The 24284-nt window shown below is 30.1% G+C and overlaps 2 protein-coding genes across 4 annotated transcripts; one reads left to right on the top strand and one right to left on the bottom strand.

Moving 5' to 3' along the window:
- Window positions 1-209: 209 nt before the first annotated feature.
- LOC130674534 (uncharacterized) lies at window positions 210-20676 on the top strand. 3 transcript variants are annotated; one of them, XM_057479886.1, is made up of 21 exons: window positions 1386-1486; window positions 1904-2064; window positions 2133-2342; window positions 4303-4504; window positions 5390-5550; window positions 6654-6785; window positions 6864-7043; window positions 7120-7350; window positions 9018-9407; window positions 9889-10098; window positions 10173-10336; window positions 11928-12075; window positions 12144-12258; window positions 16060-16116; window positions 16184-16314; window positions 17910-18047; window positions 18130-18334; window positions 18401-18549; window positions 18854-19069; window positions 20145-20246; window positions 20473-20676. In XM_057479886.1, the coding sequence occupies exons 1-21, from the start codon at window positions 1423-1425 to the stop codon at window positions 20554-20556; spliced, it is 3450 nt and encodes a 1149-aa protein (XP_057335869.1). In that variant the 5' UTR covers window positions 1386-1422; the 3' UTR covers window positions 20557-20676. The 3 variants fall into 3 exon arrangements, 1 of the variants encoding a protein (XP_057335869.1); XR_008991067.1 differs by lacking the exons at window positions 1386-1486; window positions 17910-18047; window positions 18130-18334; ... (2 more) ...; window positions 20145-20246; window positions 20473-20676 and adding exons at window positions 210-761; window positions 12457-14281 and having other exon boundaries at window positions 16184-16312; XR_008991066.1 differs by lacking the exons at window positions 17910-18047; window positions 18130-18334; window positions 18401-18549; ... (1 more) ...; window positions 20145-20246; window positions 20473-20676 and adding an exon at window positions 12457-14281 and having other exon boundaries at window positions 1380-1486; window positions 16184-16312.
- On the bottom strand, window positions 20504-24209 carry LOC130674535 (coiled-coil domain-containing protein 34-like). The gene is made up of 5 exons (XM_057479887.1): window positions 24051-24209; window positions 23609-23980; window positions 21682-22088; window positions 21482-21622; window positions 20504-20761 (listed from the first exon to the last, which is right to left on the bottom strand). Exons 1-5 carry the CDS (start codon window positions 24131-24133, stop codon window positions 20682-20684), a joined length of 1083 nt encoding a protein of 360 aa, XP_057335870.1. The 5' UTR covers window positions 24134-24209; the 3' UTR covers window positions 20504-20681.
- Window positions 24210-24284: the final 75 nt, after the last annotated feature.

The following is a 24284-nucleotide window of genomic DNA, read 5'->3' as shown; positions in this document are numbered from 1 at the left end:
TAGATTATTAAATAAATAAATAACTATTAAAAGAAGGCAACGAATTTACGAAACACAGTCTTTAGGGGTAGTTTGGTAAATATTTTATTTACAACGTAAGGTTGTTATTCCGGCTGTCAGGACGATGAATTATTAAACAGACTAGACTAGGCCACGTGGAGGACCTATCCACTGGCTTACAACCCCAGCTTACAACTCACTCCGCTACGATATTCCATTATTATTATTGTCATGCAATGTTATATGTGCGACAGTTTTCCGCTGGACACTCTCGTGTTACCTCATTACCCTACACCGTCCTCAGTATTTTTATACAACTAAAAATATTTATAAATATAGTTTATAATTAATCACTGATTTTTAATTCACTAGCCATTAAAAAAAAAATTACCAATTAATTAGTAATTTTATTTTAAAAAAATAATTTTTTTTTCTTTTAATTTTTACTGTAATTAATATTTAATGTGCCGGGAATATTTTATTACGTAACATAAAAAATATATATATACATATATACTCACAGTGATATTAAATATTAGTGCCACTATTATATAAAAAAAAAAAAAAAAAAAACGTGTGTTAGTATATTGATGTGTTTTTAAAAAGTGTAAAAAAATTATCATTCTCTCGGTGACATTTCTACGAATTACTGACATATATATATTTTTTTTTTTTAATAATTATAATTATTAAATATTAGTGATTGTTATTACGTATAACAATCGAATGAAGTCATCATTTTGTAATTATTGGCAAACAAGGTATTGTTTTTTTTTTTTTTTATTATTATTATTCACATTTACATTCAAAATTTTATAAACAAATTATTTTTAGAAATTTTGGAAAGTAAAAGATAAAAATTTTTTAAAATTTACAAATTAATTCTTATATTTCATAAAATATATGTTGAATTTTTGTAAAAAAAAATATATCACAATATAGGAATTTTGTATTTTAAGCTGCAAAAAAAAATTTTTTAATTGACCAGTAGAAAATAAATTTTACTTTACAAAAAAAATTTTACAAATTTCAAATTCTATGTCAGTAAAAAAAAAAAAAAATTGGAGTGAATGATTCTTGATAAAAAATTTTTAAATACTATTATTATTATCATCATTACTCCCCACGGCTTATGAATAATTAATAAAAGAAAAAAATTAACGTTAACATGTTTGTTTAATAATTTGAAATGAACTCGGGCTTTTGAAGCTTTGAGGAAAGTTCACAAAGGAATCAGCTAAATTTTTTATAAGGACGTATACTTAATCAATAATATATACATATATGTATAGATAAAAAATGAACAAACATCGAAAATTTGTGTCAATGTCTGTCTTTAATTTTCGATGCCCAACTTATCTTTAATTATTTATACATAAATATCTATATATATATATATATATATATATATATATATATATTATGATAAACTTGCCACATATATTCTTCTACATGCATCGTTTTTCTTATATTGAATTTAAAAAAGGTGATAATTACTCATTACCACACAGAAAAAAAGGAGTTCTTGGTTCAGAAATTTTTTGATCGCCTTAAGAAAATTTTTATTTGTACCAAGAAAATTTTTTGCATTGGAAATTGAAACCAAAAATTTTCTTGGAGCAAAAAGAAATTTTTTTGGGGCGAAAAAAAATTTTCTCAGGGCGAAAAAAAATTTTCTTGGAGTAAAAAAATATTTTTTGAGGTAAGAAAAAAAATTCTTACGCAAAGAAATTTTTTCTAGTCCTAAAAAAAATTTTTGTCTTTAATTCATAACGCAAAATATTTCTTGTGCCAAGAAATCATTTTTTTTTGTGTATAACTTATTAATAATTTCCCTCATTATCATTATTCTAGTTCTTAATTAATTATTTATTATTCAAAATTAATTAAAAATATTTAACAGATTTGCAAATGAATCACACAACAATAAAATCGTGGCTGTCACGCGGTGAATTTGAAAAACTTGAACATGTTGTATTGGAAGGCCGTGGCGCCCGTTTACTAGGCGAACATTCACCAGATCTTAAAACTCGAGCATTTTTACGATCACTTCCTAATTATTTGGTATTTATTATATTTTAATATTTACTTTATTTTTGGAAAAATTATATTTATAGTTAATTTTTTTTAAGACGAAAATAAGTCAAGTTCACGATACGATACCACGTGGGTCCTTAGAAGAGTTGAAAAAATTTTTAAGCGATGAACCAAAAAAAAAATACGCTTTTGCTAAAGACACATCCGGGACACCATTGTTACATAAAGCTGTTTATTATGATCATCAAGACATTGTCGAGTGGTTGATACAAAATTATCCAAATACAGTTCGTCAAAAAGATCGAGTAAGTATTTTTTACCATTCCAAACTCAATAGGAAGCATCCGTAAGGTATAAGCGCGCGGTCCGCAGTTCGATTCCCGCTCAGGGTAATTCTTCAAATTTTTTTTTGACTCCCTAATTATTATTATTTATAATGACACTAATTTTAGAGAACGATAACAAATTTTTTACATTACGCCTGTACTCATAAATTAATTAAACTCATTTTTGATTATCATTAAAAAAGTTTTGAGTGAAATTAAAATTTTTTCAATTTTTAATGGATTTCAATGATTGTCAGAAGAAATTACTTTGAAATTTTCCATAAATTTGAATTTCGCGCCAATTTTAAAATACAGCTTTTTTATTTTGAAACCCTACTTAAAATTTTTTTTCAAACATTCCAAACTTATTGCTGAAAATAACTTTTTTTTTTTTTAATTTTTATTATGAAATAATTATTTGTGTCTGTGACTTTTAATTAACTCGATTTTTAATATTCACACACTAAAAAATTTAGAGAGAAGTAAAATTTAAACCTCAAAGTTAATATTAATTACTCTCTAATTTACTAACAATTTATTTACTGCCATCAGATCGACGGCGATATGAAGTCAATTTTAGTTTCAATTCCCGGGTTCGATCTGAGATTAAAAAATTATTGACTCTGTTCTGAGCATGGGTTCGATCCCAGTGTACACGGAAAGAAAATTATGGAAACGGTTCCCATAATTCTTTAAAATTTTTTCCCATACCAACATAGGAATTATGACCATAAATTATGGGAGCAGTTCCTATAATTATAAGAATGTTTCCCATAATTATAGTGACTGTGCCTATAATTATGGGAATACTACACGTAACATTATAGGAACAGTTCCCATAATTATAGGAACAGTTCCCATAATTATAGGAATGTTTCCCATAATTATAGGAACAGTTCCTATAATTATAAGAATGTTTTCCATAATTATGGGAACAGTTCTTATAATTATGGGAATGCTACCCCTAACATTATAGGAATGGTTCCTCTAATTTATAAAAATTGTTCCTATAATATTATGGGAATCATTCCCATAAATTATAGGAACCATTCCTAGAATATTATGGGAATCATTCCCATAAATTATAGGAACCATTCCTAGAATATTATGGGAATCATTCCCATAAATTATAGGAACCATTCCTAGAATATTATGGGAATGGTTCCTATAATACTATGGGAATAGTTATTTCCATAACATTATAGGAATAGTTCCCATACCATTATGAGTATGGTTCCCATAATGAAATGGGAATAGTTCCCATAATATTATGAGAATGGTTCCCAAATTGGTATAGGATCTATTCCCATATATTATGGGAACCATCCTTATAACAGTATGGGTAGAGTTCCTATACCATTATGGGAACTATTCCCATAATGCATAGCAAAATTTCCCATAATTTTCTTTACATGCAGTGCAATTGACTGATTCCATATCAGATTTCAAAATCTCTAATTTGGCGCCAATTTTTTTTTTCAAATTTTTAATTTAAAAAAAAATGTCATAAATTTTTTTTTCTTTACTATAAATTATACGTGACTTAATATAATTTCTAGCCATAAATGCATAATAAGTTTTTTCCGAATTAAATTTAGAGTTGCGTGACTCGTATAATCATAAAGTGTAACCACATGTTTTCAGTCTCTCCCCCCGGGAAATCGATGGTAAATCGAAGCTTCTGCTCCTTTGTAACAAATATCAAAAGCATTTTGTTTTCTGTTCATGTACAAAACCAATCTCATGTCACCCCCACTCTACTTCTACCCTCACTTTAGTTATTTTATACCTCTAGGACTATGATATAAATTGCTCTAGGTAAAGTAACGTCTTCAGCAATGTCAGTTATTTTCATTTCTACTTAAATAGTCCGTGTGTTAACATACTCCGCTCTGTTAACACTAATTATTAACAATTATTTTTATTTACAATTAAAAAGGAAGGCAGGACTGCGTTACATTACTGCGGTAATTGCAAAGATCCAGAAGTAATTTGGGATTTATTAATTGATGCTGGATGTGACTCGAGTATTTGTGACAAACGGGGGCATCCTGCGGCTTATTATCTTCAGCACGCTGATAAAATAGAATTGTCTGAACCCGACAAAATGGACGAGCATAAATTCTCGAACAAAAATGAAGGTAATTAAAATTTAATTACCCGTAAACTTTTTTTTTCTATAAAAGGTTAAAAAAAAACATTTCTACAATGACCTGAAAAATTGTCCTTGAAATTTAAATTATTATTTAACACTTTGAAAGTTATATATATAGAAATATATGAATGTAAGACTATAAGTAGCATTAAAAGCACAGAAACATGTTCCCAATGACCCCGCGGAAATCGATGGTATGAATTTTTTATAGATTCAAGTCTTGTGTAATTTTTTTACGAAGGACAATATAGACATTTTTTATTTATCTTACAAGTGTTTTACTAATTTGTATAAGATTACTTTTGATATTTAATTATATGCAGAAAAAAAGGATTTTTTGGCGCAAGAAATTTTTCGTATCATGAAATGAAAATCAAAATTTTCTTAAGACTAAAAAAACTTTTCTTAACGCAAGAAATTTTTTTCCCGCTCCAAGAAAATTTTTGTTTCCAATTCAAGTGCAAAAAATTTTTGAGACAAGTAAAAAATTTCTTGGGATGGGTCAAAATTTTGTGTACCAAGAAATCCTTTTTTCTGGGTCGGCTGACAAAATTTTTTTCCATTTTCAAAGATAATTTTCATGGAAACTCAATAAAAAATTTTTCTCGCTCCAATAAAATTTTTGTTTCCAATTCAAATGCAAAAAATTTTTTGAGGCGAATAAAAATTTTTTCGGTCCATTGTTATTTTAATTCTTGACATTTATCACTTGGAAAGTTACATAAATATAAAATATATAGATAATTTATTTTGAATTTATGCCTAATAAAAGTTCATTAATAATCCCAAGTAATTTCTTTTAAATTTCAAGGAAAATTTCCGTGTCCGCTGGTTGAAACCATCTATGAATTTCAATATTTTTTTTTTTCAGTTTTGGACGTCAAGCCATCAAATATCAGAATATGGATCCACAACCGCGATATTAAAAAACTGCAACAAGTTTTATGGGAAGGCCACGGTTCTAAACTCCAATGCGAAATAAGCAACAATCCACGCGTCAGAAAATTTTTAGAAGCTGTTCCTTTTATTATGGTACAAAAAAAAATAATTAATTATTATTTAATTTATTCAACGACTCACTGCACTATAAAAAATCAGAAGTGATTACGAATTTTATTCCAATTCAAATTTACCGCCACGAACTTTCGGAGTTTTTACAAAAAATCCTTTCGCTTACGGAGTAAATACGTTTGTCTTTTCAACGGAGTGATTTCATAGTAGTCTGGATTTTATTTCAACCCGCATTCACTCCGATTCTGAGTTTTAATATTCAAATAAACTTCCATTCATAGTAAATTTCACTCCGAGAGATTTAAATAAATAAGCAGTCATCCGCTTCGCATTTACTCCATATTTGATCCGCGTTACCTCGGAAAATTTTTTACACTGCGATCCCGCATGAAAATACCATATATGATAAATATATATGGAAAAATATATAATCAATATGGGACCATATAAGTGGCCGAAAACGATATATATTTTCTTATATATAATATAGTAAGTTTTAATATAATTAATTATATACGTAAGTTTATAAGTTAATACATGTATTATATATATATTTATAATCATATATTTAAACTTATAAGTTAGCACATATATGTATTACATATATTGATAATTATATATGTAAATTTGTAAGCTAGCACACATATATATATATATTCTGAACACAATGTTTGAATCTTATAACAGAGAGAGGAAGACAGAAAAAAATAGATTTTATTTATTCTTACATATATATGGGGAGACTTATATGTTTCTATATATCGAAAAATATACAAAAATTTATAAAGTTAAATACATGGTACATATATCATGTCATATAATGATGAATTATATATGTATTCTTATTTTTTTCCATATATGAATAACATTTATTTTTGAATATATTAAAATTATAAGTTTTCAAATATATAAATAATATATTGAAGTCATACGGAAATATATGAAATCATATAAGGGAAAAGATATATAGAAATATAATAAAATCGGCCAAAATCTATATATAGTTCTATATAAGATTTCATGTATTGTCACATATATATTTATATCTGCAACACATATTTTTTAATATATGTTTACCACATATGATATTTTCATGCGGGATTATTAATAAAAATATTTTTCAGGTCACCATAAAACAAATTCACCAAGCGGTCGTTAAAAATGATATAAATACTCTGCAAGATAAAATTGCTGATCCTGTATCACCGATAATACTTTCCGCTAAAGATAGCAATGGATTAAATCCTTTGCATAAGGTAACAATTAATTAATTAATTTATTTATTTAATAAATTAATCAGTTAATTGTTAATTGATAATAAAATATTTAAATAGGCTGCAGGTCTAGGTCATTTAGAAATCGCAACGGAAATCGTTGAAAAGTTTTCCCAAGCGACTATAGCTCAAGACAATGAGGGTAAAACGCCATTACATTACGCGGCGGCTTTAAAAGATGGCGGCGATATGTACGATCTTTTGGTCGAGTATGGGGCAGATGAAAGTAAATTAGACAATGTAAGTATTGGTGTCTAATTAGCGGACTAATTATGTCCTAGTCCTAGTCCTAGAAAAATAAAATTAATTGTTTCAGAAACAAAAAGCTGCAGGTTTTTATAGAAACCGCCCAGGAGACATTGACATGTCTACTTTGGTCGTGATACCCGACGCCCCTCGGGTGTCAGGCAACGAGTACCCGAAAAATTGGGACTGGAGAATTTTGGAGTCCGAGGGCTCGACCCGATCGAAAAAACGCAGTCCTGCTGATAGCGCTTTTGGAAGCGCCGAGAGTACGATGAAGAGTTCGAGCTCGGACGTAATTGGGGTACGAATCTGTTTTTAGTTTTTTTATATAAATTATGTATGAATATTAGACGGCCAAAAAAATCGACTATTTTTTTTTTTGATACTGTGAAAATATTATTCCTGTTGACAAAAAAAAATTATTGTGCAAGTTTGAGCCCTTAATAATGATATTAAGAGGTGGATCGTTACAACTATTAGTTTTTTGACAGAAATCTCATTTTTTACCCAAAACTCGTAAATCATCTATCTGAAAAATTTGAGCGAAGTGTATTCTTGAAGGAAATTGAATTCCCTACAAAAAATCTCTCTTAGTAAATTTACGTAAAACGAGCCGTTTCCTTGTAACCGTGCCTTAAACATTGATTTGTTTTTTAAATTCTTTGTTCCTACTTTGGATTTTTGTAACTACTTGAAATATTAAAATTTTTTTTAGTCAAGATACATGTTCTTGAAGGAAATTTAATGCTCTACAAAAAAGGTCTCTTAACATTTTTTGCTAAATTCACTCCTTCGAAAGTTATTCAAGGTTGAAGTTGAGTCAAAACGACTTTAATAACCTGAATAACTTTCGAAGGAGTGAATATAGCAAAAAATGTTAAGAAACCTTTTTTGTAGAGCATTAAATTTCCTTCAAAAATATGTATTTTGACTAGAAAAATTTTAATATTTCTAGTAGTTACAAAAATCCAAAATAGAAACAAAGAATTTAAAAAACAAATCAACGTTTAGGGCACGGTTACAAGAAAACGGTTCGTTTTACCTCAATTTATTAAGAGAGATTTTTTGTAGGGAATTCAATTTCCTTTAAGATTATACATTGCTCAAATTTTTCAGATGAATGATTTACGAGTTTTGGGTAAAAATTAAAATTTCTGTCAAAAAACTAATAGTCGTAACGATACACCTCTTAATATCAATATTAAGGGCTCAAATTTGCACAATAATTTTTTTTGGTCATCAGGAATAATATTTTCACAGCATCAAAAAAAAAAATAGTCGATTTTTTTGGCCCAGTCTAATAAATATAGAGGTTTTGAATTCAAGAGTTGGGTAATACAGTCGACCATCCGTCATAAGCCTGGTCTAGGAGACAGGGAAATTTTTCTTGAAATTTCAGTCTCCCACTACCGTGCGTAGTTTTGTTCTCGACTACTCGTTATAAGCCTGTGTTTATTTTCCATCATTTTAAACGCCATATTTACGATTTGTCACATGCGCCAGTATCCCGATTTTTCTTTTGTGCTTATAGCGGTAAAATAAATACTTATCTTTGTACACAAATAATAAATATGATGACAACGGTATTAATTACAGTAATAATAATAATAATTGTTATTGATCAACATAATGCCCAATAAAACTTTTAAATTGTAACAGAAGCTTTAATTGTAATTAATCATTACAATTATCAACAATAAATAATATTTATAAAATTATTATCCGCGAAAGATCGATAGTAAATTTTCATCATTAATTTTGATATTTTGTTCCTTCTGTCAGTTTATAATTTATCGAATTTTACCGGAGGCTTATAACGGAATGTCTGCTACGAAACTCAAAAAAGTGGTTAAGTGGGGGCTGTTTAGACTCAGTACCTGCCGATTAAGGGAAAGAGGATTATGACGGGTAGTCGACTGTAATTATTTTTAAAAAATACAAAAAATTAAGGATAATTTACTAGAACAGGAGGGCGAAGAACCAGATCCTGATGAACCGACACCAGAAGATGATCCAGAGGCAGAAGCTGATCCTGATCCTGAACCAGAACCTGATGAAAATGATGATAATCCAGAACCTGATCCAGAAGAACCGGAACCTGATACTGAAGAACCAGAACCTGATGAAGAAGAACCAGAACCTGATGCAGAGGAACCAGAACCTGATGAAGAACCAGAACCTGATGCAGAAGAACCAGAGCCTGAAGCAGAAGAACCAGAACCTGAAGCAGAGGAACCAGAACCTGATGCAGAAGAACCAGAACCTGATGCAGAACCGGAAGCTAACGAGAATGAAGAAGAAAAAAATGAACCAAGTACAGGAGATTCAGGTGTTGATGAAATAGCTGCCGACGATCAGGTGCGATGAAAGTCACCCGATTACGATTACAACCAAATTAAAAAAAACTAATAGCGCATTCCTATACCGATATTTAAAATATTAATATATAAAAATAATAGTACTAATAATGATAACAATGAATCAATAAACATTTGTTTGAAACCAAAACCAGTTTATAAACAATTAATTAGATAAGCAAACTGGATATCCCTTAGAAACCTTGTCAGTTATCATAATCATTGAAATCGCACATGGTATTAATTTTAATTTTTTTAAACGTGCATGCAAATTCACAGGAATCGATAGTTCTAGACACGTGTACATGCATTTATATGTCACATTACGTGTATAGATCATATCAAGATCGCAGTAGACGATACACATACACTATTTTCTAAACAACACCTATTACATATCGATTCCCGGTAACGAAACCGTACATGCGCATTATGACAATAGTTTATGCAATATTGTCTTTTTTATGGTCTATATCATTCAGGTTATCGTTGGCGAGCATGAAGAACTGCCCGAAGCGGAGCTTGATGACGCGGGCATGCCCGACGACCCTGAAGTTGAAGATCTTCTGGTGAACGGGAACATGGAACAATTAGCGGCCTTAGTCCTCAATGGGGAAGGAAAACGTCTACTGGGCAGGCAATCGGGAAATCCGGATCTCCAGGCATTCATCGATAATGTTCCTTCATATATTGTATGTAATTTGTTTCTACTAACTGTTTTTTTTTCATTAATTAAAAGTAAAACTTTATTTTTGTTGTGATTCAGGGCAAAATTCACACGGTCCATATTGCGGCCAAAGAAGGAAACCTGAGAGATCTACAGAACGCATTGGACAGACGTAAATTCGCGATTGCTAGAGACAATACTTCGCCTCATGGTGCGACGCCTCTGCATGTCGCTGTCATTTTTGGACACACGGCAATCATCAGGTATTTATTTACCCTCGTTATTTATGATCTGTGCTGAGCGGTCGTTTTTTTTACGGGAATGAGGTTTTATGTGAGAATTTATTTATTACTTGTGATATCGCATCGATCGCTCGAAAGAGAATTTTTCAAGGTCGATTTAGTGAAATATGTTCTGGGTCTTTTTATTTGTTGAAAGTGTAATTTTTAATGAAAGTTGAATTTTTGTCACGGAAATTTCATGAGAAAATGAGACATTTTGAGAAAAAAGCTTTTGATTCTTGGGCGCCATTTTTGAATTAATTTGTTGTTGTGAAAATTTTGTAGGAAAATCTTCCGTTTTTACTAAAATTTTTGCAGAAATTATGAAGATCTCAGAAAATTTCAAGAGAATTTTTCGAGAAAATTGGGCGCCATATTTTAAATTAATTTCTTTTTAGTAGAAATTTCGGGGAAAAGATTTTCTATTTTTACTAAAACTACTCCGTAAATTAAGAAACTCTCTATAAAAATTTACAGAGCAAACTTTTGAATCAAAGCGGACGCCATATTTTGAATTAATTTCTTTTTCAGTCACAATTATATGGGAAAAATCTTCTTTTTTTACCCAAACTGCTGCTAAAATTATGAAGATCTGAAAAAAAAAATTGAAAAGGAAATTTTTGAATCAAATCGGGCGCCATATTTTGAATTTTTTTTTTTTTCAGTGAAAATTTTGGGAAAAAGATTTTCTATTTTTAGTAAAACTACTCCATAAATTAAGAAATTCTCTATAGAGAGTCGCAGAGGAACTTTTTGAATCAAAGCGGGCGCCATATTTTGAATTAATTTGTTGCTCTGTGAAAATTTTGTAGAAAAATCTTCTGTATTTACGAAAATTTTTGCAAAAATTATGTAAATCTCATTAAAATTTTAAGAGAATTTTGTTGATAAAATTGGGCGCCATATTTTCAATGAATTTTTTTTTTAGTGAAAATTTTGGGAAAAAATTTTCTTTTTTTACTTAAACTACTCCATAAAATAAGAAATTCTCTATAAAAATTTACAGAGCAAGTTTTTGAATTAAAGCGGGCGCCAAATTTTGAATTAATTTGTTTTTCGGTCAATATTTTATGGGAAAAATCTTCTGCTTTTACTGAAACTACTCCATAAATTAAGGAATTCTCTATAAAAATTTACAGAGCAAGTTTTTGAATTAAAACGGGCGCCAAATTTTGAATTAATTTGTTTTTCGGTCAATATTTTATGGGAAAAATCTTCTGCTTTTACTAAAACTACTTCATAAATTAAGAAATTCTCTATAAAAATTTACAGAGGAAATTTTTGAATCATCGCAGGTGCCATATTTTGAATTCATTTGTTTTTCAGTCAAAATTTACGGTTAAAATCTTCTGTTTTCACTACAACTGCTGCAAAAATTATGAAAATCTCTAAAAAAATTAAAAATCAAATTTTCGAATCAAATCGGGCGCCATATTTTGAATAAATTTTTTATTCAATCCCAATTCCGTAGACTGCTGAAAATCCTGAATTCAGAAGATTTTGACTAAACCCTAGACTGCCATAACTTCAAAAAATGTCCCATGATTTTAATTAAGGCCTTATTAATTTCTAGATATTTAGCGGGAAGGTTTCCAGAAACAGCTCACGCAGTTGACGTCGATGGCCGCACTGCCCTCCATTACGCGGCAACTTTAGCAGACAATGGCCACTATTACAACCTACTCCTCCATTTGGGCGCCAACCCGCTCACTAAAGACAACGTAAGTTTCCAAAAATTCTCTTTTCATCAAAAATACCATTCGATTACTAACTAAAAACATTTCCCAAGTTCGAGCATAAAGCCGACTTCTACCGCGATCACCAGGAAGACCTATCGCACAAACGTCTTCTGCGGGATTTCGGCGCCCGCGAAGAACTCGCGGACGAAATGTTAACCGACAAAGGTAATTCTACAATAATCTTCTCTCGTAACCTTAATATCACTAATTGCGAAATTGGAAGCACAGTTTTTAAACTTTTCACGCTTTTACTAAAAAATTTAATCCAAAGTCCAATTCCGCAATTTTCAGCAAATGGCATAACCTAAAATTTTTAGAAATAACGCAATTTTTTACATAAAAAAATGACCCTATGATATGTAGTTGCGGGTGGTGACGTATATTCATCACGACGTGACATAACTGAAGCCGATACCCTTACAATGCTGGAGCGTTGTTTCCGTCTGCTTGCCAGCAATCGTAGGAACTCGGTGCCAAATACACCAACAGCAAATGCCGGTACAATGTTGAGACGTTGTATGAAACGTCCAGTATTTGAAAAAATCAAGCACCGTGTGACTCGCATGGACCACAATCTTTTTGACGTTATTTGGCCGTCTTTGCAGAAATACCAAACCCTTAACAACAATAATAGTTACCCCTCAAATCAAATTATTAGCGCTAGTAGTAGTAGATCAATGCTAGATATCGACAACGACTTTGACGGAATAGTCGTCGTCCCAGATTACGAGAGTTACTACGTATTTTCTGAGCTTCTTGACCCATTGATCCGTAACCTGCATTGCGTGACCGCAACGGGGGAGCTTCCAGATCAACCTCCGCCATCTTTTTTCTTCGACCCCGAGGAATTGGACGAGAATGACAACATAGGTGATAACATATCACTGATCGCGGGATTCGATATCGACCCTACGGGCAAATATGTATCCGCTGGAACCGTCGACGCCTGTCGTAATTTGGAGGCCTTCCCACTGCCGCTGACTCTGACGATAAACCAACTCGAGGAAACGGAGAAACAGATAACCGGGGTCCTGATTGGCGCTGAAGTTTCCCTGATCATGGCAGAGGGCAGCAGTGAAGACGAAGGGGGAGTTTACTACACATTAAATGAAGTCCTAGAGCGGCCAAGTGACATCAGAATGCGGCTCGCGGCCGCGGGGTTACTGGTCCCGATTAACGAAACGGAAATGAGCGACGAAAAGCGACTGCATGGGCGCCATTGGCCGTACGGCCGCGGGGTCTACGTCGCCAGTGCGGGAGATGTCGCTGTCTGGGTCAATGTCCAGGACCATTTGAGAATAATTGCGTGCACTTCCGAAAATAAACCCGGGCAAATTGGAAAGGCCTACGTCCGAATCGCTAAAATCTTGACCATTTTGGACAAAAAGTTCAGGTTCAAAAGGGACAAGAAGTTGGGGTTTCTCAGCGCGAGACCTTCCGCGGTAGGAAACACTTTGAGGTTCAGTGTCATTATAAAACTCCAGAGTCTGTCCAAAAAAATGGATAATTTGAAGGAACTGTGTATTGTTCGGGGCCTTAAGCCCTCGGAGACAATGCGCAGTGACACTTTTAAAATAAGTAACCAGCAGTGTTTGAGTATCACTGAACTACAAACGCTTCAGGACTTCATTAACGCGGTAGTCAGTATTATTGGACTGGAAAAAGAGATGATTTTGAGCAATTCAATGAATATCGCATCGTTAATTGTCAATATGTTCAAGAAAAAATCAGCACGTAAATTTAGGGGATGAATTTTGTATTTTATTTTAATAATTTTTAATTCTAAATACTGTGTAATTTTAAGTGATAAATTTTACGATTGTTATAATAATTAATAATTTATTTTTTTAAATTTATCTTTTATTTGAATATTTATCAGTATTAATATTAATGTTTAATAAATAGCAATTTATTTATCTGTGATAATTTTAGTGGCTCAATTTAATTATTAATTATTTTTATTAGTGTTATTGTTTATATATATGTATAAAATAAGAATATTTAGGTTATTAGTTATAAGAGAAGTGAATAGGTTAGAAATATATGAAAAAATGTATTTATGGTAATATTGGAAAGATGTGTGAGATCTTTATCTTCATCTAGACAACGGGACGATAGTCAGTTTAATTTTAAAAATAGTAGATTTATTTTTGATGGCGGCTGGAAAAACTACTGGAGTGTATTTTGGGTTAGTAATTAGTAATTATTAATAATGATTAAATTTTGGTGTTTTTTATTGAATTATTTGACGCTATTTTTTGAAAGCTAACCCCGATTTGAAAAGTGCGATTTCTAAACTTTTAAACGGATTCGATTGGAAATTTCTGATTAAAAATCAATTGGAATTCAAAATATGAATCATTTTCTGATTGTATTTGTCTAGGAAATTTGAATCGGATGCAATCGGAAATTAACCTAAAAAATTTGAATTTTTTACGATTGACTCCAATTGGAAAATTTCAATCGAAAAAAATTTTTCGATTTAATTCGATTTTCTAATCAAAATTTTGAATCAGGAAAAGACAGACATGAAAATTTTTGAATTTTTATATAGTCCCGGAGAAAGTTTGGGATTTTTTTCAACCATTATTCTTTCCCCTTCTATTATAATATTCTGCGCATGCGCAAATCCAAATACTGTAGTAAAGGAGGAATAATTGCGTGCAAAATCCCAAACTTTTTATAGGTTATAACTCGAGATTTTGAGAAAATTGTAACTGCGCGCGCATCTATTTTTGGTACATTACAATTTTTTGAGGCCATCCTTGGTGGAAATTTTTCGAAAATTTCTCTGAAAAACTCAGTTCTAAAGACTTTTTCAGAGTTTTTCAGAGAAAAGTCCGAAAAATTTCCACCAAGGATTACATAAATTTTAATGAGTGTGAATGTAGCAGACATCAGAGAAATTTCAAATTATAAATAAATAGAGTAAATGATTAATGAAATAAAATTTTTAAAAAATGCGCATTTAAAAAATTTAAAAATTAACAAGTGCATTTTTAAAAATATTATTTTTTGAATTATTTATAATTTGAAATTTCTCTGATGTCTGCTACATTCACACTCGTTAAATTTTACTATGATAAATATGTGATTATTTCGACACTGAGTCGGTTTTTTGACTAAAGTCGCTTACACCGAGCGGGTAATGACGATTTTTAATTAATTTTTTAAGTAACAATTTTTCGAACAGTCCAATTTTATTTTCACGGAAATAAACGAGAGAAAAATCTTTTTGAATACATATTACGTAAAATAATTAAATTTTGATATTAAAATTCAATGGGAAATGAAGAAAATTTTTTGTTACACCGAGCGGATACTGCCGATTTTCTATTAATTCACGAGAAATTTTTTTTCTAATGGACCAAAAATTTTTTTAAAAAAAATCTGTGATAAGAAAACTTATTTCTAAAGAATTGCAAAGGAAAATTCCACATTTTTACGATTATAATCCGAAGAAAAATGTAGAAAATCCTTGGCTCCACCGAGCGAAAACTAAAAAACGTTAATTAATAAACTAATAAATTATTTTTTTCAAGCCCGCGAAAGTTCAAATTGACTTTTTTTGAAGCAAAAATAAAAAATAGCGTTAAAAATAAAATATTTTAGATGCTTTTATTGTCTGGCACGAGTCATTGTCACAAGAAGATAAAAAAAATCGCACATATCTTTCCAACATTGTTATTGTTTCATCATCTGACCTCTCTGTCATCGTCAACTATTTATTACTACTACAATTAATACTTTTATATATTTATTCTTAACAATATTAATTACTAATTACTTTTAAGTATCGATTGGAAATCACGCTTCTGTTTTTTACTGCACGTAAATAAATTTTCAAAGCTTATGAGCTGGAGATTTAAAGCTTTTCTGCTTTGAAATGACTATGAATTTATCTTGTGTGAAAAAATTTTTATAATTAATTTATTAATTAATTGATTAATTCATTCATTTGTTTAGACGACGGTGAAGATTTTCCGATCTTTCGTGAAGAAGATGGACGATATTTAGCTTCCTGTAAGTTAATTAATTATTAAGTATTTTAATACTTTTTTATTGATTAATTTAATTAATTAATTAACAGCATTGGGCGCACCGTTAATTAAAGGATTGACTGAAGTCGTACACAAACGGCCTCAAAATCCAGTGACGTACTTGGCAACGTATTTAAATAATTTTGCAAGTAAAAGTCGGGAAAATGAATATTCATCTCCGGTAATTTTCATTATTTCTTTTACGTTAATTAAACCGCTATCTTTAATTACTCTGTTAAAAATTTTCATTGAAATTACTTGAAGTTATTAAAAAGTTTGGTCATAAATATAAAATATAAATTAACTTTTTTTTTCAATTCAAAAAAAAGAAAGCGAAAAAATCCTACAGAAAATTTCAGAAAATTCGCGGAAAATGTCGAAGTTTTATAGAAACAAAAAAAAAGACAATCTCAAAATTTCTGTTTTTTCTTAAAATCAAGAAAAAAGTGGGGAAAATGGACTTATGTTATTTTTTTAAATTTTATCTAAAAATTACTTACAAGGGGGACCACTAGTGTGATCGTCTGAAAAAAATATGATTTTCGGGAATTTTTTTAAAGAAAGCTATTGCATGAAATGTTTCAATATTTTAAGTATATATTTGTGGATATATAATGAATACAAGATAAAATTTTTGAACCAAAAAATTCAAAACTCAGCGAGTTATTCACAATCTCTTAAGGCTCCAAAAAGAAGTCCCCCTACCGCTGTGATAGCGACCTTTCTAGTACCGGAAATCAAAAAAACCAAAATTTTTATTAGACTAGAAGGTATTTCCCGTATCATGACCCTCGGGCTGAGAAAAAAATTTTAATTTAACAAAATGGCGGAGTTTTAAAAAAAATTTCAAATTTCGCGCGCAAATTTAATGATTTTTGGCCTGGCAAAATTACATTTTTGATTCGATCGTAAAAGTGGAGGTTCATGGTACGTAGAAACGGTTACGTGCGTTAATATCCCCGACAAAATATCCCCGGACATAATATCCCTGCGACAAAATATCCCAGGACCAATAAATCTCTGTGAAGAAATATAAAAAAACAATAGTTTTATTATTAGATTCAGTCCATTGCCTTTTAGGTCCAAGATGGGAAATTTCAAGGATGGCCTGCAAAGTATTGCTTTCTCTTTGCCTATTAAAGCATATAAATAAAAAAATTTCAATTAATTAAAAACATTAGTAGAGAACATTAATTAGCTTATTATCATGCTGTGCTCTTTTTTTCACGGATTTTGTGTGTGTTTATTCGAAAATAGGCCAACACATAAGCTTGTTATCGTGCTGGGCCCAAAATACGTCACACCCCGAGATTGGGACTTTTCTTCCATTACGAAGAAAACCATGACAGAAATTTTGAATTATTGTGATATTTTGTCCAGGGATATTTTGTCGCGAGGATATTTTGTCCGGGGATATTAACGCGTGTCACCCGTAGAAACATATAAAAGAAACTGCAATTCGAATCAAATCGATCGGATGATTTGTCTTAGAGTTATAACTGCATCAATTTTGAAAAATGGGTTTTCGAAAACCGAAAAGCGGCTGCTCTTCAAATGACTGTGACTCAAAAAAACTATTCGAGATATGCACTGAAAATTTTACCATGTTATTTTTGAAGCTACAGTCTATCGAAATACGCAAAAAAAAAGATTTTTTTTTAATTTCACACTAGTGGTTCCCCTTAAAAACAAAATTTAAAAAAGGTAGCGGTCAATGAATTTAAAAAATGTTCTGATTAAAATAAAAACAATAAATTTATTTAAATATATTAATAGAAAAGTGATGTTCTAATAATAACTTCTGAAGAAACGACTCAAGAATATGATCTGGAAAACGGTAATTTAGACGACGGGTATCCAAAAAGTCCCGAGTCTTCAATATTACCCGAGTCTGCATTCATGGAAGCCTCTAGAGTAATTGAATAATTTATTAAATTCCATTAATTATTCAATAAATTAATTAATTGGTTGATTTAATATTCATTAATAATTTAAGGACGAACATGGCCAGAGTCTAATCCACTACTCAGCAGTAAGAACTCACCCAAAAAATGGTTTCTTTCATTTATTACAAGAGCGTCAAATAAATATCGCGCTAAGAGACGAATTGTATCGCACCGCGCGCGATGTCGCTGAGGAAGCAAATTTTTATGATAATGTCGAAGAAATCGATCGTTTTGTTGTTTACTTGGCTGCCAGAGGTACTCAAAATAATTAATTACTTGCATTTTATGTTAATGGGTAATTAATTATTATTTTAATTGCAGGAGAGACGGACAAATTAGTGGAATTATTACTAGAAGGTTACGATCATATTCTAGACACGCAGGATGACGGCGTTAATATCGTCGAGATTTCCGCTGAAAGAAATCGACATCCTACTGTACAATTTTTGCAGACCATAGAAAATTATGTTGTAAATAAAATTTTTTTAAAATATTTGAGTCACTTGTAAAAAAAAATGAAATTTTTTTACTAAAGATCTCGATCTCAGAAAATTATCGACTGATTTTTAATGAATGAATTTTTTTTAAGTACGAAAAAAAAAAAAAAAAAAATAAGAAACGAGGAATCGAGAAATAAATTTTGAGGCTGGCGGTCTGATAAATTTTAGAAACTGGTTAAAAAAATGGACGAATCGGTCAATAAATTATTGAGAGGCGAGTTCTGGTCAGAGTATGCAGATTAAGTATAATTTTTTTTTCTGTATTTATAATTAGACGCAGAGAGATGAATTGCATCGAGTTATACGCGGCGGAGACTTGGAATCGACTAAAAAAATATTTGAAAAAAATCCCGGGGGATCGACTTTGTTCGCGATTGGTAAAAATACATACGGAAGATGTTCTTTGCATATTGCAGTACTGGGAGAACATGTTGACATCATTCGATACATCGCTGGAAATTATCCAGAGACTCTACGCATCGGGGACAATGTAATTACTATTTTTTTTTAATTACTCTTTTAGTAGCAAATTGAGTCCGTCAAATTTTACTCAAAATTTTTCCCGCGAAAATATAGTTGACAAGTCATAAGCCTGCCTGTAATGTCTCTCCCCTCAATCGGCAGGTACTGAGTTCAAACAGCGACCACTTGATCATTTTTTTTTTTGTAGCAGACATCCCGTTATAAGCCTCCGTTAAAATTCGATAAATTATAAACTGACAGAAGGAACAAAATATCAAAATTAATGATGAAAATTTACTATCGATCTTTCGCGGATAATAATTTTATAAATATTATTTATTGCTGATAATTGTAATGATTAATTACAATTAAAGCTTCTGTTACAATTTAAAAGTTTTATTGAGCATTATGTTAATCAATAAAAATTATTATTATTATTACTGTAATTAATACTGTTGTCATCATATTTATTATTTGTGTAAAAAGATAAGTATTTATTTTACCGCTATAAGCACTAGAAAAATCGAGATACTGGCGCATGTGACAAAACGTAAATATGACGTTTAAAATGATATATAATAAATACAGGCTTATAACGAGTAGTCGAGATCAAAACTAAACGCACGGTAGTGGGAGACTGAAATTTCAAGAAAAATTTACCCTGTCTCCTAGACCAGGCATATGACGGGTAGTCGACTGTATGTAGGGTAGAGGTACCGTTTTTGGCCACTTTAGGGCCAGTTTTGGACATTTAAAGAATTCAAATAAAATAATCTGTAAAAGACCCAATAACATAATCAATTTTTTAAATATGTCAAAAGATACTTCTATCCCACTATTAAAATGAAAATTTTATTTTCCACTTTTTCATTAATTAAAATAAAGGATTAAATGTCTAAAAATGGAGCAGTGGCCACAAATGGTACTTCTACCCTATTTTTTTTTTTAAATAATTGGAGCTGAAACAAAATTGCTGCCCCATCTTACCTAGTTTTGTTTAAATAGTAAAATTAATCCAGAAATCCTCAGAAAAAAAAATTTAATGTCAGACCCCGATTAAAAAAAAATTATTTATTAATAAATAAAATGTAATTTAAATAAAGATGGAAAGGACGGCTTTGCACTATGCCATGGGAGTACCCTCTGTTGAAATAGTAACGAGTATTTTAATAAAATCCGGTGCTAAACGTATCCAAAAAGACATTGTAAGTAATAAATTATGAAATAATTAGTCAATCTGAATAATTTTCCATCCATTCGTGTAATCAGCAGACGATTAAAAAGCTAATGCGCAATTTTATCGTTACTAAAAAGACCTTCAGTATTTTTTTTATAAGTCCATCTTACCCCACCATGAAAATTACTCAGGTTGACTATATATGTATATGTATATATAATATGTGTAATTGAAAAATAATTTATTTGTTTAAGAAATCACGGCAACCATCTTATTATTTTATGGACAAAACGGACATTCAAAGATTACAAGACGAAGAGCAAACGATGCCTAAATAATAATATTTTTTTTTAAACAAATTTATTTATTTATTTATTTATAATATATAATTATATCAATTACTATTTATTTATGTGTTGATAATAAAAGAATTTTCTGTACCTGAAAATAAAAAATTTTTTTTTCAAGACAAATTAATATTTTCCTCTGTGGTATCAATCCAAGGGACGGGATTAACATATGCCGGAGTCGCTTGTTGATGAGCTGTAATTAATTATTAGATTAAATTAATATTTACAAAAAATTTAGTAGTCCAGTCCATGGAGAATAGAGACTCTTTTCTCCATGGTCTAGTCGAGACTCCGAAATAGGAGACATTTCTCGAAAGTTAGTGCAAATTTTGTTGGTCTATGAAAAGGTGTCACCCAGAAACATCCAAAATTTATTGTCTATGCAAGAAAAATTACTATTTGAACTTCAAAAATCGTAACTGATACTTAGAAAATTGACGACATGTATTATAACATTTATTATTTGAATGTTAAAATTCCCCATATTGACCCCCAGATTCCGGGTTATAATTTCAAACACTAATTTCTAAAGTTTGTTTTTTTCCGTGTACCCCTAGGGTAATAACTTTTTTATTCTGGGGCGTGTTTGTGAGTGACGTCACAACCTTCAGCCAAATTTGCATCAACTGACTCCCGAATTAAAAACAGTCAAATTCCATAACTCGGGCAATTAGTCTACAGAGGAGCAGAAATTTCCTGGGAATCCCGACTTATCGAATGCCCCTTCTCCTTAAAGAGTAAACTACACGCAGGCGCTCTTACATCTACATATATAATGCATATATAAATATACACGCATATACAAATGTATAGAATTGAGTAAGAGAACAGCGTTGCTCGTAGTGGTGGTCAAGATTAAGATGAAGTTCCGAGATAATGGAATCCGATAATAAAATTCGACTGAATCACTTACGCAGAAGACCTTGAGTAGCAGGTTTGGGACATTTTTTACTTTTCTCCCGCCATTTTTCAAATGCCTTGACACTTTCTTCAAATCTTTTTTTTTGTTCAGCTTCCAGTTGTTGGTTTTTTAATTTCTTTTCATTCATTTGCACTTTAAATCATGTAATTTAATTATTTTCTTAATTATTAATTATTAATTTATTTAGTTACTTTTAAGCTCTTTGTCTTTTTTCCTACACCACTGCTTCAAATAAATTTCTTTTGCAACGACAGTCTTGGCCTCGATTTCTTCCAGCCGCGACTCGATTTCCATTTCTTTTTCGGCGATTAATTTCTTTTTCAAATCTTCTTGTTTCTTCTTTTCAACCCACAACTTAAAATTTTCCCTTTCTCTCTTCTCACGCTCCTCTTTTTCTTTCAGTAATTTTTCTTCCTCTCTTTTTTTGTTTAACTCAATTTCAGCGATTTTTTTTTTCTGCTCTAAAATTTCACTTCTTTTTTTTTCAATCCAGTCATCGTAAGCTAATTTCTTACCGGAAGATGATTGAGGACGTTTTGAAGTGCAGTTTGGTAATGATGTTGATATTTGGACTACTTTATAACCATTTACTGAATATCTACTCAAAAAAAAAAAAATTTATTTAAATTACAAAATTTTAATTAAATTATTCAAGTAAAAAATTTTAAGACTAATTTTAAATTTCAAATTTTTTCGCGGTCATTTTTATGTGGCCCCAATTACCCCATCAAGCCCAAATTGTACCGAAAATTTATATAAGGTACAACAATGTAATTAAATTATTCATTGACAAATCTGAAGATTAATTTTGAAATTCAAATTTTTTATTTTTACTAATTTTGTGTGACCCAAATAACCCCATGGCGCCCAAATTGTACAAAAAGAAATAATTTAAATTACAAAATTTTAATAAAATTGTGTCATTAAAAATTCTAAGTTTAATTCTAGATTTCAAATTTTTTCTCAATCATTTTTATGTGGCCCAAATTACCCCATCGCACTCAAATTGTCCAAAAAAAATGTACAAAAAAAATAGTGTAGATTACAAAATTTGAATAAAAATATTTTTTAAAAAATTTCAAGACTAGTTTTTGGTTTACAATTTATTTTTAATAATTTTGTGTGACCTAAATTACCCCATAACGCCCAAACTGTACAAAAAAAAAATTATTCAAGTGACAAAATTTTAATTGAATTATTCAAGTAAAAATTTTGAGACTAATTTTAGATTTCAAATTTTTTTTTAACATTTTTAAGCGACCCAAATTACCCCATCATACCGAAACTTTACAAAAAAAAAAATTACAAAATTTTAATTAAATTATTTTTTTTAATTTCTAGACTAATTTCGGATTTCAAATTTTTTTCTTTTAATTTCATATGGCTCAAATTACTCCAAATCGTCCAAAATTACCCACAAAAAAAATTACATAAATTACAAACTTGAATTAAAATTATTTTAGAAAAAATTTCAATACTAATTTCAGATTTCAAATTTTTTTCTGACCATTTTAAAGTGACCCAAATTACCCCATCATACCTAAACTGTCAAAAACAAAAAATTACAAAATTTAAATTAAATTATTTTTAAAAAAATTTCCAGACTAATCTTGGACTTAAAATTTTTCTTTATTAATTTTATGTGGCTCAAATTACCCCATCACGCCCAAAATATTAAAAATCACCCACAAAAAAATTACATAAATTACAAACTTTAAATAAAATAATTTTTTCAAAAATTTTAAGACTAATTTTAGATTTCAAGGTTTTTTTCTGACCATTTTTAAGCGACCCAAATTACCCCATCATACCTAAACTGTCCAAAAAAAAAAATTACAAAATTTTACTTAAATTATTTTTTTTTTAAATTTCTAGACTAATTTCAGATTTCAAATTTTCTTCTATTAATTTTATGTGGCTCAAATTACCCCATCACGTTCAAATGGTCCAAAATTACCCACAAAAAAAAATTACATAAATTACAAACTTTAATTAAAATAATTTTAGAAAAAATTTCGACTAATTTCAGATTTCAAATTTTTTAATTAATTTTCTGTGGCACAAATGACCCCCTTCCTTATCATACCCAAAAATAATTTTGAAAACCATTTTTTTTACCTCTGAACTTCATCCTGGTCGCCATCAAAATAAAAATCATTAGAGTCATTAATAATTTTACAACGTCGCTCAACTCGGGTGGATCTTGACTTGGAGTTTATCGACGGCCTCGAGGACGTTAATGAACTCAATGAGTTACAGCGATAAGTATTCAATAATTCATTATTCATATAATTACTCCAACTATCATTACTACTGTAATTATTACAAGGATTTTCACTAAAACTTCTCGACAACCCATTAGTCAGATCGCGTTTTTCATTTTTAAATTCCCCGCCATTTAAATTCAAATCAATTTTATCAAAACTCCCCTGCAAATTATTTACCGACTCTGCATAAATTGCCGGATTAATGCAACGTCTCTCCGTCAAACTGTAACCCAATTAATAATCATTAATTACCATTAATCACTTCAATTAATTCCTTTAAAAAAATTAATTACTCGTATGAAATATCCGGCAATGAATTAATTTCTAGAATATCTTCTACACATAAATTATTATTAATTAATTTACTGTCCGCCATTAATTAACCTAAAAATAATTAATCATTAATTGCAATTTATTAATAAATTAATTAACAGAAATTTACTTACATTTTTTTAATTAAAAAAAAATGATTAATTAAAAGTTTGACAATTAAAAAAAAAAAAAAAAAAACAGAAGACAGTAGAATT

This window comes from Microplitis mediator, chromosome 9, assembly GCF_029852145.1.
Source record: "Microplitis mediator isolate UGA2020A chromosome 9, iyMicMedi2.1, whole genome shotgun sequence".
Taxonomy (NCBI): domain Eukaryota; kingdom Metazoa; phylum Arthropoda; class Insecta; order Hymenoptera; family Braconidae; genus Microplitis; species Microplitis mediator.
The sequence above is the reverse complement of the archived record's forward strand: the minus strand, read 5'-3'. Positions and strand labels throughout refer to the sequence as shown.